Source organism: Equus quagga, chromosome 7, assembly GCF_021613505.1.
Source record: "Equus quagga isolate Etosha38 chromosome 7, UCLA_HA_Equagga_1.0, whole genome shotgun sequence".
NCBI classification, from domain to species: Eukaryota; Metazoa; Chordata; class Mammalia; order Perissodactyla; family Equidae; genus Equus; species Equus quagga.
In genome coordinates this window covers 73029885-73043721 of record NC_060273.1, presented here as the reverse complement: position 1 = coordinate 73043721, position 13837 = coordinate 73029885, and the positions used below count along the sequence as shown (strand labels likewise).

General features: G+C 43.7%; 1 protein-coding gene across 1 annotated transcript in view; it reads right to left on the bottom strand.

Moving 5' to 3' along the window:
* The window catches only part of PPP2R2B (protein phosphatase 2 regulatory subunit Bbeta), a 267911-nt gene extending 254530 nt beyond the window's left edge, over positions 1–13381 (bottom strand). Inside the window, exon 1 of the mRNA XM_046667311.1 lies at positions 12847–13381. Within this exon, the coding sequence (XP_046523267.1) occupies positions 12847–12916 (70 nt within the window). The 5' untranslated portion in view covers positions 12917–13381. The remainder of the gene's footprint in view (positions 1–12846) is intronic.
* Between the last annotated feature and the right edge of the window lie 456 nt (positions 13382–13837).

Here is a 13837-nt window from a genome sequence, read left to right as displayed (position 1 = left end):
TGTAGATCCATGCAATTATTTATCACAAATTATTATAACAAAATATTGGCAATAATCTAAACTTCTAGCATTAAGTGATTGGTAAAATTATGGTTTCACTATAGGATATTACAGAAAAATGCCCACAGTATTGTTTGAGACCAAAACAAACAAAACAACAACAGCTGTGATAGCATTTTACATATAATTTCAGTATTCATCCATCTCTTTCTCTCTTTCTCTCTCTTTCTCTCCCTCTCACACACATGCCACCCCCCACACACACAGTCTGGAAGAAAATACATCAAAAAGTGTTTATAACGATTGTGTCTTGGGCTAGAGGTAAATTTGATTCTTTTTTGCACTTTTCTTTATAGTTCAAGCTTTCATCAGTGAGCATATATTTTGTTCTCTCATAGCCTCTTTTCTTTGCTTACATAGTATTTAACAAGATTTAAATTCATATTCTTATGTTTGTGTTTATTTAATGTGTACCTTCCCAACAGAATGCAAGCTCTACGAAAGCAAGGTCTACATCTGTTTTTTTTTAATGGTAATACTTGTTTTTTTAGCACGGTGCCTAATATAATAATAAATGTTTTTTAAATGACTATTGAATGAACAATTTGGGGTACACTAGTCAGAAGAGGTATGATTACGTGTGGGGATTGTAAGGGGCTATCAGACAGTCTGTTACGTCTCTAGTCTCCACCTCATTTGCTCAAACAACATACCATATTCCTTGCTTATACTTGCCTCCTGACATCACACAAGACTCCCTTCTCCATTAGGAAAGCCCTGGCCACTCCTCTCCACCCGTCAGAATCCCACCAAGACCCCACTTCCCCCACTAAGCCATTCCTGTTCAGGTAAGCTTCCCTCTAGCACTTACTACAACCACTCACTTGGAAGATCCACATTTTTTGAACTTCTATTGGGTTCCGAACACTTTTTTAGAATAGGGGTCAGCAAACCATGGTCCACGGGCAACCACTTGATTTTGTAAATAGAGTTTCACTAGAATACAGCCACGCCCACATGCTACCAAGGCAGAGTTGACTGTATGATCAGCAAAGTCTAAAATATTCACTCTCTAGCCCTTTACAGAACAAATCTACCGACCCCTGTTCTAGAACACCTACCTGCTTGTGTAAAATGGAGATAATACCAAATTTTTGTCCAATTAGAAGGCTATTCTTAGGATGATATGGGATCCAAAGTAGATGCCCAAGAGCTTTGTAATAAAGAAATTATTGTAACATACTTAAATTTGTTCTTAACAACAAATTTTTGTGTCACACATACCTGCATTCAAGTCCTGAGTCTGCTGATTGATACTAGGCAGATTACACACATTCTCTAAGCCTCAGTTTCATCATCAGTAAAATAGAAATCCATTCCTTCATTTCCTTAATTAACACGTAATGAGTGCTATTTGCCAGGTACTATACTAGGAGATGGATGATGGATAATGGTGAATAAGACCTAAAAGTCTCCCTCACCTAATTCAGCTTTAATAATACACACATCTGACGGTTGTTGTGAGGATCAAGTGATATAGATACAGACACATGCATGTGTCTATATCATATATATATACACATCAATATAGCACACAATATATACATATATACATTATATATAGTACATCATACATAGCACATATAGAGCTCTTACTTCAATTCCTGGTACACTGCAAGCACTCAGTATTTGGTGGCTCCTCCTCCTCATTCTAATTATAACAGAAGCTCTTTTTTTTTTTTTTTAAAGATTTTATTTTTTTTCCTTTTTCTCCCCAAAGCCCCCCGGTACATAGTTGTATATTCTTCGTTGTGGGTCCTTCTAGTTGTGGCATGTGGGACGCTGCCTCAGCGTGGTTTGATGAGCAGTGCCATGTCCACGTCCAGGATTCGAACCAACAAAACACTGGGCTGCCTGCAGCAGAGCACGTGAACTTAACCACTTGGCCACGGGGCCAGCCCCCACAACAGAAGCTCTTTTAACAGACCTCTAGAAAGCTGACTCATTGGATGAAAAAATGCCTTCCACTCCCTCTGGAAAATGGGGCATATAGCATGTTCTATACTCACAGCTAATGTAGTAGGCTAATCTCAGGTACACAGGCACACTTCTGCTTCTGGGTGAAGTGCATGTTTACTGACAGTCAGTTGTGTTTGTTCCAAAATCTCTTGAGGCTGGTTATACTTTTTATTTAATTAAATATCATGGAAGGTGATGAAAAGAATGGTGTGAAAAGAAAGAGAATAATTATTTCATATGAAAACTAAGTCGAATGTTTTCAAAAGATGACAAAGAACTGTCGAATAAAACTTGGGAGAGACAAAAGATTGGGGACAATCATAAAATCCTAGAAGGGTCTGTAGTAAGATTGCTTCTCAGGTGTGTATACTCTTGTCCAACCTCAAGGAAACCAAACTCAGACACGGTCTTTGTTCTTTTGGGTGTTTGTGCAAGAAAAATATAACCCCCAATCAGCAGACTCATACTTAAAGAGTAAGCCTTGATTCAATACGCTCTTCATCGAAATTAGGCAATGCTGTTTAAAATAGGTGTATCATTTTTTATGATTCTCTGCCTTAACTACCCAATTTACCATCAGCTATGGTCCCAAATGCATGGAATAAGAGAGGGATTCTTTTGTATTTATTTAATTCTCACGTATAAACAATAACAGGTCAGCAAGGGGCATGTTGCCTCACCCCCTGCCATGTTTTCTAGGTAAGAAAATAATCAGAGAGATGCAGTGACCTGTCCAAGGCCACAGAACTAGTACTGCTGGAAGTGGGTCGAGAGCCAGGCGGGCTCTTTTTCCACTACCTCAGCTACCTGGTGATACCAGACAGGCACACGCAGCAGACTCACACAGCCTGGCTTATACGGTTAAGTACATTTTGAGAAGGACAGAGTGTCATCTGCCCAAATTGATGGAAAGATGCTTGAGAACAAGAACTCCCTAGCACAACTGGCATAGCAGCTCGTAATAAGTACAACGAATAAATTTGATTTGACTTGATGAATTTTCTTTCCTGCTTTATAATAGTGGAAGGAATTGGTTTCTTGATTTCTGAAAGAACCAGGTTCCCCTGGGGTTTATAACCCCCTCCATGGAGTATACAATAGCAGGGGAGAAATTCTATTGTGCCTGTCAGATCGCGTCATTGAGAGCTCAGCCTCACCCATTGGCACTTGCTCATCCCTGTCAGTGCAGCAAGATGAGCAGCACCCTGCTCACCAGATGGTTATTTGTTCCACCAGCCACCTTTGCTGCATCCCCGATTCACTCCAGCCTAGGACAGTCTCCAGCATTCATGCTGCAAGGCAGCTCCTGCCAACAACTTTGCCAAATGGCTCCTCTCAAAGTCATGGGCCGCCCAGACAGACTGGCTCCTCCATCTGCAGCAGCTTTTGGCAACGAGACGCTTTTCTTTCTGGCTCACTTGGCTGTACCAGAGCCTTCTTGCCAGAAGGATGATCTGACCCATCAGTACATACAGCCAGGCCTGGAGTTCTGGGGCCATTTAACTATGCCTGTGTCCCCAGACTCACCCCTGAGCACAATGTCAGGACACACCAAAGAGACCTAGACGATCACATAAAGGCACAGTGCATCACAGAAACTTAGAGCCAGCAAAATCTATAGAAAGCATGCCTCCCCTCCCCCATCTTCAGCCTCATTTTAGTAGATTAGGAAACTGAAGCCCAGAGAGTAAAATTGACTAATGATGGTGGCAGGACCAGGAATAACACCTAGGTCTTCTGATGGGCACTCCACATCACGGCTTATGATACTGCACTGTCTTCCAATTTTCCCTCCATTCATTCTCAAATTCTTGATAAAAATTGAACCCTGTGTAGTGGTATTGATTCAAAAGAGTATTTCTTTAGAAAAATAAATAATCCTTTCTCTGTGTCAACATCATGACTTTTGCTTTAAACAGGTGTGTTCGTGTACTACACCGACAGACCTGGAAGTGACTTCTGTTCTCCCACTTACTGTTGGGTGAAGTTGGACATGAAATAATCTCATTCTGCTTCAACTTTTCGCTTAAAGTGGTATAAGGACAACTTACAGAGTTGTGAGGATTAAACAAGGAAAATATTTTAAAGCCCAAAGTTTGTTCCTGGAACATAGCAAGCCCTCCATGACTGCTAGCAAGCAACATTGTTCTTTATTAACACTGAAATCGCAATGGTTTCAGAATATAAAGTACTATGCACATACAAATAAGTGTGCCAGGTATTCCCATTTTCCACATTAGGAATTTCAAGTTCACAAAGTTAAATGACTTATCCAAGGTTACTTAGAGAATAAATGAAGGGCCAGAAATTCCCTCTTGCCATTTTGGTAAGAAATGGAAACCAGCATCTTGGCTTAAAGTTGATAAAATCAAGAAGGATAACATTTAAACACACACACACACACACACACACATATATATATAAAAGTATGTGTGTATATACATACATATGAATAATCACTGCAGCATTTTATGTAATATAAAAAGCCGGAGACAATTTTCCATCCATCCACAAGGGAATTACTAAATAAACGTGGTACAGTCATACCATGGGGCACTGTGCAGCCATTAAAAAGAACAAGGCAGAGGTAGGTGTCCTGAAATGGAGAGATTTTTCAGATATATCACTGAGTGGGAGAATAGACAAAGTGCAAATAAGCAGTATGCATTCAGTTATGCAAACACCCCCCATGTATATCTGTACATGTATATTTAAATGTATGAAAATGCACACAAAGGTGCTATGAGGAAGCAGATCCAGCTATTGACAATGGTAAACCTGCAACGGGAAGCGGGGTGGGTGTGGGATGGAGGGTGACCATGTTTGGCTTAATCTACTTCTACAATGCTTAAATCCTTTCAAGTAAGAAGGCATTTATGTATTATTCGCCTTATTAAATAAAGACATAAAGGCAGAGAGGAATGTGAATGACAACAACACAGCTGCTGTGAACCAACAGACCTCCTAACTTGGGTGCACCTGGCCCCAGCTTGACTTCTGTAAAGTTACATGAGCAATGTTACTCTCCTCAAGTTCCTTGTACAGCTCTCCCCTTTGGTAAAACACTTCCTGGTGATATTTTGTACTGAGGGATCTGAGTTCTGTCTTTCAGACCACCTGAGAGTGCTCAGCATCTCGCTGTAATATTCCCCATTCGAGCCATTTACAGTTGTTTCATCCTCCGTACCCTTGTGCGTCTGTTGCGGGTCACGGAGCTGAGCCCCCTACATTAAGCGGAGGAGGCGGCCTGCCATTCTGTGACTACTTCAGGTTCACTACCTAATGGATTTACAGCAGTGGAATCAGCAGTGCATGATGGAGGAGGCTGTCAGTCCCCCAGCATCAAGCCCAGCACACCTGGAATACATCTTCTCACAGGTAAGGGATCTTTGGCACACTCCTTCTAGAAGACCTCATCTTTTTGAGGTTAAAACCTGCCCGTAGGGGCCCCTCCAGACCCTTAGACTTCCTGCATCTTTTTGCCTCTTACCCACAGAGTCCCCTTCATTTCTTTATATTTGCTGTATGCAATCAGGTCTCTTTCTGCTAAAGCACAGAACTGAGAGTCTGACTTCCCCCTCTATACACCCATCCCTTTCCATTACTCATGATGACCCTTCTCCAAAGAAACCAATTAATACTAATTAGTTTTCCACAGATTCCACACATGCATATCCTATCATCCTCCCTCCCCACTATTTCCATAGTGAACTTGGAGCATAAGAATTCAAAGTTTCCTGGATTACTTAAGACAAATCTCCTACTGGTCATATAAAAAGAATCTGTGCTTCCAATGAGATAGTTATGTCAGAACTGGTCTGTCATGTCACAGCTGATTTTCAGCCTGATTCTACAGTTCTATCGGAAAGGAAAAAGAAGAAAATTTGATGGTAAAGATGGTAAGTTTGGCTAAAGCAAACTCATCTTAGTAATAGGGGATAAGGGGAGCAGCATTGGAGAGCTGCTCTGGCCAAAATGAGGTCTCAGACACCTCCACATTCATGTGCAAAAGAACATGTGCCATCACACAGCTGCCTCTGTCCCACTCCTTTTGCGCTGCTCCAGGCAACTACAGGAGTTGCCATCAGCTCTGGAGAACTGGTGTCTAGGTGGCCCAGTAGGACCATCTCAGCTCAGTTCAGGAACTGCATGGTGAATGTCCTAGGCTGAGGGTGAGAGACATAGAGAAGGCTATCAAAACCCAGCTAATTTTCACATTCTGATTGCTCAATTCCATAAATATTTTCCTTCTCTCCTTGTAGAGCAGAATAAATCTACAGGAATAAGTCAGCTAAGGCTTCTGGAATTGGGTGGGAGAGTTAAGCTCCCTCCCTGTGGGAGGAAGGGGAAGGAAGGAGGAAGTGCACCCAGACATGTGCACTGCCCTACTGGGAAGAGATGGGACAAGTGAATGGAGTAGCCCTGAAGGGCGCCATGGGGCTACATACAGAAGCTAGAACCTGCCTCTCTTCCCCTAAAATCCTGGCAAGAGGCAGTGCGAGTGGGCAAAGAGCACATGCCTAGAGTCCAGCAGTCATGGATCCCAGTCTGATTCCGCCATTTACATGTGACCTTATACAAGCTTCTTTGCTTCTCCGAACCCTGAAATTTCTTATTCTGAAAAATGGGGCTAATGTAACAATTCTCTCATGGTTGTTGAAGGAGATTAAATGAGTAAATATAAGAGAAACACCTAGGAAAATGCCTGGAATACAGTCAGTACTCAAGAAACCTTAGTTCTCTTTCCTTAGCTAAGTGTCTAAATTGGACCCTTAAGTTTCTTTATAAATGTAAATGCCAGAGTCTAGGAATGTCAGTCTACAGCTGTGCTCTTTTCATTGAGCATTACCAATATTTTGACAGGACTGGCCTAATATTATTCACCCCAGGTTCATTGGTACGGTTCCGACCAGCCCTCATAAAGGGCTCTGGATTGCCCCTGGGGACCTGGATGCTAATAATGAATACTCGCTAGTGATTTTCAATGCATTCTGGTTATTATGTTTAGTAGCAGAACATTTCCCATCCCCAGAAAGGTCATTTACAATAATATAAGGCAGCTTCTTTCCACCTTCCATTTCAGATTTTTCTGAGAACAGCAGAGAACTCAAACATTCATCCATATGCATTGGAAATACTATTCTGATCTGGCCTTTGCATACAAATACCAAAGCAACTTAAGAAACTACCGGGCAGCTCTCCATCATATGATACCACCTCCTTTTCTTTTTCCAATGCCTTCCCAGCATCTTCATAGCAAAAGCCATTTTCATGTACCTTCCCAGTTTTATTCATCATAATGCCCCTCTTTCTTGAGCGTGTGTGCGGAAGAAGCAGGGACCTTTACTTTCTTTTATTCTTGTGTGCCTAAGAAGTTATAACATCTTAAAAATTACACAGATGTCAAGTTTGGAGACCCTTTAAACTCAACTCACCCAGGACTGGACTCGTCTTATTCTATCACATTGCTGAGAAATAGCCATATAGTGTTATTTAAATAATTTCAGTGTGTAGTTAATTATGCTGACCAAGGCATTCCATTATGAGGTACTCTTTGTTACAATTTATTTATACCAAGCTAAGATCAGTTTCCTTGTAATTTCTTACTCATTGGCTCAAATTCTGCACTGGAGTGCTCTTCTCCTAGGCATCTCATCTACTCACCTGGTTTTAAAAACCTGCAATATGCTGGTGACATGTCAAATTATATATCTATTCCAGGTCTTTCTTCTGAGCTTCAGACCCAGATATGCAGCTGCTTACTTGAGAGTCTCACTCTGAGATTATATATCTCACAGGTCCCTCAAACTAAGCAATTTCCAAGGTCTTTTTCCATTTTCAGTGAGAAGCTCCACTATGCAGCCATTCTCCTGGCAAAATCCTGGCAGTTGTCCTTGACACCATTTCATCTACTTCTCCGTCTCCACTCAATCTGTCACACCAAGGATGTCCTATCCATTCTTCTCCTACAACATATCTCAAATCCATTTAATTCTCCATTTCTCCTGCTGCCACTGTCCTAGAGCACAGCCATGGCCTCCTAATTATCTCCCTGCTTCCGCTCCTATTCACTTCCTACCCTGTGGTATGACCCTACCCTTCCTATTGGACAGACTGAGCTTTTGAAGAAAACAAACCTGATCATACCTCCCACCCCCATCAAAATCCTTTAATGGCTTTCTATCCATCTAGATAGATAATGGCACTCTATCCATAAAGTCCAAACTCCTTGTGGTCAACATGGCTCAGTGTGATCTGGTCCCTGAATATCTCTCCAGTATCTTTTTTCTAACATTTTATTATGAAAATTTTCAAACAGACAGCAAAGTTGAAAAAAAATTTATAGTGAATACCCATAGACTGACCTCCCAGATTTTACCATTACCATTTTATACTTGCTTTATCATATATCCATCCATTTATCCATCCCTCTATCCAGCATTAATCTTTCTTGATTTTGGTGCCTTCAAAAGTAAACTGCAGGCTCCAGTCTCATTTTCATCACTCTTCCTCTTGGTCCCTACACTCCAGCCAGAGGCATCTTCCCCTTCCTTGAATCTGTCAGACTATTTTGTATCTCTGGGCTTTGGACCTATTGTCCATTCTACCTGCAATGTCTTCAGTTCTTGTTAATTCCTAACTCATCCCTTAGTTCTCAGCTTCAACTTTCTCTGAAAGGCTGGCCCTAGACCCCCAATCTAAATTAGATCTGCTTTCCTGCCTTATTTATGGTCTCAAGGCACTTGGGGCTTTCCCAAAAAATCGCTTATCACAATTGGTCACTATAATTTTATTTGAAAAATTATTTGTTTAATGTGCACCTCCTCCACTAGACAGTAAGCTCCATGAGGACATAGACCAGTCTGCACTGGAACACGCTGGACCACCTCTGCAGAAAATCAGTTAATATTTGTTGAAAGAATTAAAAGGCAGAATGAATAAACAACTGGAAGGTGCTATATGGAGTAAGTGAATTTGTTCTTTCTTTAATATGTGCAAACAGTATGGGTTTTTAAAGGCCTCCATGAGAAGATGGAACTTACTTGCTGCCAGAATATAACCAACAAGTACATTAAGACCAGTTACTAAACGGCAAGATCCATGGCTAGTGGTTGAGCCAAGAAGAGACTGTGGTGGACTTTAGCGACCTCGCCTCCAACTCCACCAGCCCTTCCCCTCAGGATCTTTCCGATTCAACACACAAGCCAAGGAAAAACTGTGCTTGCTGTGCAATATAGCTTAAGTAATTACAACAATAGCTATAATGTACTGAGCCCATTTATCCAGGTCTGGCTTAGTGTCAGGCACTGTCTTGAGTGCTTGCCCTGTATTAAATCACTTTTCCTGTGGCACAGGTTCCATTGTATCCCCATTTTACAGGTAACAGAACACAGTAGTTATTTAAAAACATGTTGTCTGACTTTCCCTTCTAAACACATTGCCACTCCTATAAACTCCACCAATATAGAGTATTCTCTCTTCGGCCCCATTTGAGAGTAGGAAGGTTAATCCAGAGAACTCTCAGACTTCTATAACGGAGAGAGGGTTTTAGTTGGTTCTAACAAGTCTAAAAATACAGAAAGAAATCCACATACAGATCAAAGAGACTTAAAAGATGAACCCTTGGTTAGGAAACTCAGAGTTCCATATCTGAAAAAGCCAATAAAATCATTGTGTTGACTTATTTTTGTGGTCATTCCAACCCCAACCCCATGGCCCCCCAGTGCTTTTCCTCATATATAACACTGTAGACACACTTTCAAATGATCCCTGCAAAGAATTTTGTCCCAGAGGTAACACAGTTTACACACAAAGTTAAAACTATTGTGATTTCCCCCATAAAAGGAACTAATGGTTAAAGGAAAATGAGGCAGTGCAGAATGTCCTAGTGGAAGAGTATGGGTTTCAGACAGTTTTGAGTTTGAAGAAAAGCTTTTCCCCTGTCTGTGTGACCTTGGCAAATTAGTAACATCTCTGGGCCTCAGTTGCTCAGTTTCCTTATTTGAAAGAGGAAATAACAAGATCCACTTAGCAGGGTTTGGATATATTAAAATGATAGATATAAAAAGCTCAGCCAATGCTTGGAACATGGAAGATGCTCAAAGATGGCAACTTTAAAAAGGGAGGAAAGATAGGGGAGGGTGGTAACCTTAATGCCCAGAGTAAAAGAAGAGTCATAGGAAATCTTTACCAAATGCACATCATGCATTCTTGAGAGAGAGAGAGGAGCTTGGGTAAAAGTGTCCTTTAGCATTTGCATTGCTCTTAGCCGGATGAACTTGCCTGCAGCTACCACTTACAATGCAAATTGAGCTTAGAGTCCTTCACACTAACTACACAGCAAAACCCTTTCAGCTTTAAATAGAATACTGCAGTGTGGAATGATCTGAGCAGAGGGAAGAGAAATTCAGAGATAAATGCAAAGGAGATTGTGAAGAAAAAAATCTGACATATCTGGCCAGGTAGGAAAATGCAGAAATATCAAAAGAAACAAAAAGAAAAGCAAAGTCTATAGAAGGACCTCGAAGCTAATTCCCCAGAAAGCAGGTTTAAGTTAATAAATGGGAAGAGAAATTTGGGGGGAAACCCCCAATAAAGTGGATTTTTACACCGAACCTTTTGATCTGGTGCTCTTTCAAGGTGTACTAGCACTTTTGAGGTCTCCATCAGAAGAGGATGCTTCCCTTTAGGCTGGCGCCATTCATGAATGTTCCCTAAAATGAACAGGTTAAGACCAGAGAGAACTTCCTGCTCTGCCCAACTTCCGCTATTTACATTGTATAAGTTCCTTTTTAATTTTCTTCCCAAAGCTTCACCAAGATCAGGTAAAGAAACCTGGAAGCCTACTGTGGAATAAAGATTTGTTTAGTTTTGTGTGTGTGTGTGTGTGTGTGTGTGAGAGAGAGAGAGAGAGAGACAGAGACAGAGAGAGACAGAGAGATATCTGAGAGGTTGATTTAGAAAGATTTTTTGAAAGCTCTTTGCTATAAACTCATACCTCATTTTTCACTATATGAACCCAGGTATTTTATCCAGAATCAGAGTTTATAAAAATGCCACAAAATAGCAACAAAGATTAGGTAATGTGTAAGGCCCTGAAAGCAATGAGGAATACCGTTTTAAACCCATTTCTTCATTCTACAGATGACATTCTTATACATGTGGCCACAATTTGCCCCTCTTCTGGGCTCAGTAAGTTTCCTTTGCCTGCACTTAGAGGCATAATGCAATATGGAAGAAAATATGAAGGCAGCCCTCTTTCTTTGTTGTCACAAACAGGAGGAAGTGTCCCCAAAAATGTCAACAGACCCAAGGCCAACTTCTCTCTTGGATGACATGCTTAGACACAGAGCTAATCATACGCTACCTGGTAACTGAGTCAGTGACAAAGCAGTAAGACTGAGGAAGAACATCTTCCAACCACGTTGTTATCATGCAAATAGAAAGAATCAGCAAGTATGGTGCTTGGTATGGGGGAGGGATAGGCTGAACATCTTTAAAGCCATCTCTAAGCTCCTGGAAGCCAGAGATCTGCAACTCTGCTTAATCTGTCTAGCACCATGGACATATTAGGTTTGATGCTCTCCAATGATAATGATGAATGGACAATATATTTTCAATAGCATTGGGCATTCTTTCTATCTAAAACTTCCAGGGATGTTTATAGAAGATGCCACCTTTACCCCCAAATTGTGTCTTTTCATTTCTTTCAGATGTTGAACTCTTTTACTATCCCCACCCCATCTCTCTAGTAGTGTTGATTTGATTAAATATTATAGAAATTTTAGCATCCAAGAATAATAAGAATAATGTTAATATATCTCGCCACATTTTCCTAAAGCACTTTCACACCCATTTTCTCACGTGGCTATTACAATGTGAAAATCCAACATTTTATATGAGTGGTTAAGGATGAAGTCCTACGGGTAGATAATGAAAGCAAAAATGCAGAAGTTTTGGTATTTGGGGGGAAAAAAATGCCTCCACTCTCTATTCACACACAAAAGACGGAAAGAGATTCCACCTGCTGACTTTCCCTGCCCGTCCGCACGGCACTCAGGCTAATGTCAGAACAAGCTGGGAGAAAGAGAGAGAGAGAGACGAAAATTTCACCTCCTGGCAAAGCTCAGCTTACTGAACCCTCTTGCTTTCTGCTGGCTGTTGATTCAGCAGAAACTACTGCTGCAGAATTCATAATGGTGATTTTTAAAGGCCCCACTGATCGCATTGCTCGCCCCACGTGTCAGACTCATTTGCTCGCCGCTGGAACACTGCTTCCCCGGTCACATTTTTATTTTCTTGCTAATGCACTTCCAAGGGGAGAGAGGCTCCCCCTTTTGGGTTTTTGATTGTCTGAGCAGGTAACCTGGCTGGAGAGATGAACGGGCAGGAAATGAAACCATGCCCTCCCTGCAGCCACTGAGAGAGACAACATCATTCCGCTTAGGGAGGGGAGGACCTTCGGTCCTGGTGGGCCCCTTCCTTCTTATCTCCCCCCAAGACCCCTGCAAACATCTTGAGGGAGCGGTTATCTGCCTTCTGGGGGTCATTTTTCCAGCCAGGAGCCCCACCCTGAAAAGCCTAATCCCTGAGGGCCATTTTAACTCCCGTGGGCGCCGGGTCCACCTGCTGCTGAACGCCAGGCTCGCCTCGCGGAGCCTGGATTGATGTGGGGCACACTGGCGGCTGCCCCTGCAAGCCGAGCCCCCGCCCCAGCCCCGGGGCCCAGAGGAGTCTCCGCCACTCCGCGCCCAGCTGTCCGCGGAGCACAGCGATCCGCAACTTGCGCCCGGCCCCAGCGGCGGAATGCGGTGGGGCTGGCGTTACCTTCGGTCGCATAGCTGTGGTCGCGCAGGAAACTGTTGTTGATTTTGCGGGTATCAATGTCCTCCTCCATTGACAGCAGGCTTACTTGCGTGGGAACCAGAAGCCGGCAGACAAGTATCCATGATCCCTCCCCGCAGCCAGTCTCACAGGAGAGGGGGGCAGGGGAGCCAGTGGGACTGCACCATGGTCCGAGCCTGAGGAGGAGACGGGGAGGCGGAGAGAAAAAAAAAATAAAAACCCGGCAATGGAGCTGTCACCTCCTCCACTCGGGATCTCCGAGGCTGCGGCGGCTCCTCCCGTGGTGCGCTCACTCCAGCTCCAATTCCCAGCGAGGATGCTGCGCCTGCCTCCGCTGCCTCCGGGTGCCAAGATGCGCCGTGCCCCAAGGGGTCTGGTCCCGCCCGCCGCCCGGGAGGCGCTCACAAGCGGGGTTGGGGAGATGCCCAACAGGTTCCCCTCGTTGGCAGCCGCTCCAAAATGCAAAAAAGATCCCTCCTCCCCCTGGGAGAGCGGGCAGCCGCGACAAAATGGTGCCTTTCTGGACCCGAGCTGCAGTGGCGAGATGGTAGGGGCAGGATTCAGGCTTGCCCGGCCCGGATGAGGGTGCTAGTCCCACGGGAGGGTGGCTCCGGCTGGCGGGGGCTAGGAAGCCAGCGGGGAGCTGGGCAGGGCGCTGCGGCCGGCGCCAGCGCACTCACCCTCACACCCACACGCGCGCACTCGCAGCTGCTGCTGCTGCTGCAGAAGGAGGCTGGAGGCGGCTGGTGCGTTCAAGGCGAGGCTCCTCCCAACCGCGTCAGCAGCCCCGGGACTCTTCCCCGTCAGCGGTGGTGGCCGAGGCAGAGGCTGCGGCTACTCTCTGCGGCAGTGGGGCGCACGCAGCCGCGAACCGGCACCTGGTCAGCAAGCAGCTAGCTTGCAGGTTCACGTGAAAAGCAAAAACGTGTTCTTCCAACCTCCCTCAGCCTGTACCACGCAGCTAAGGGCGGCC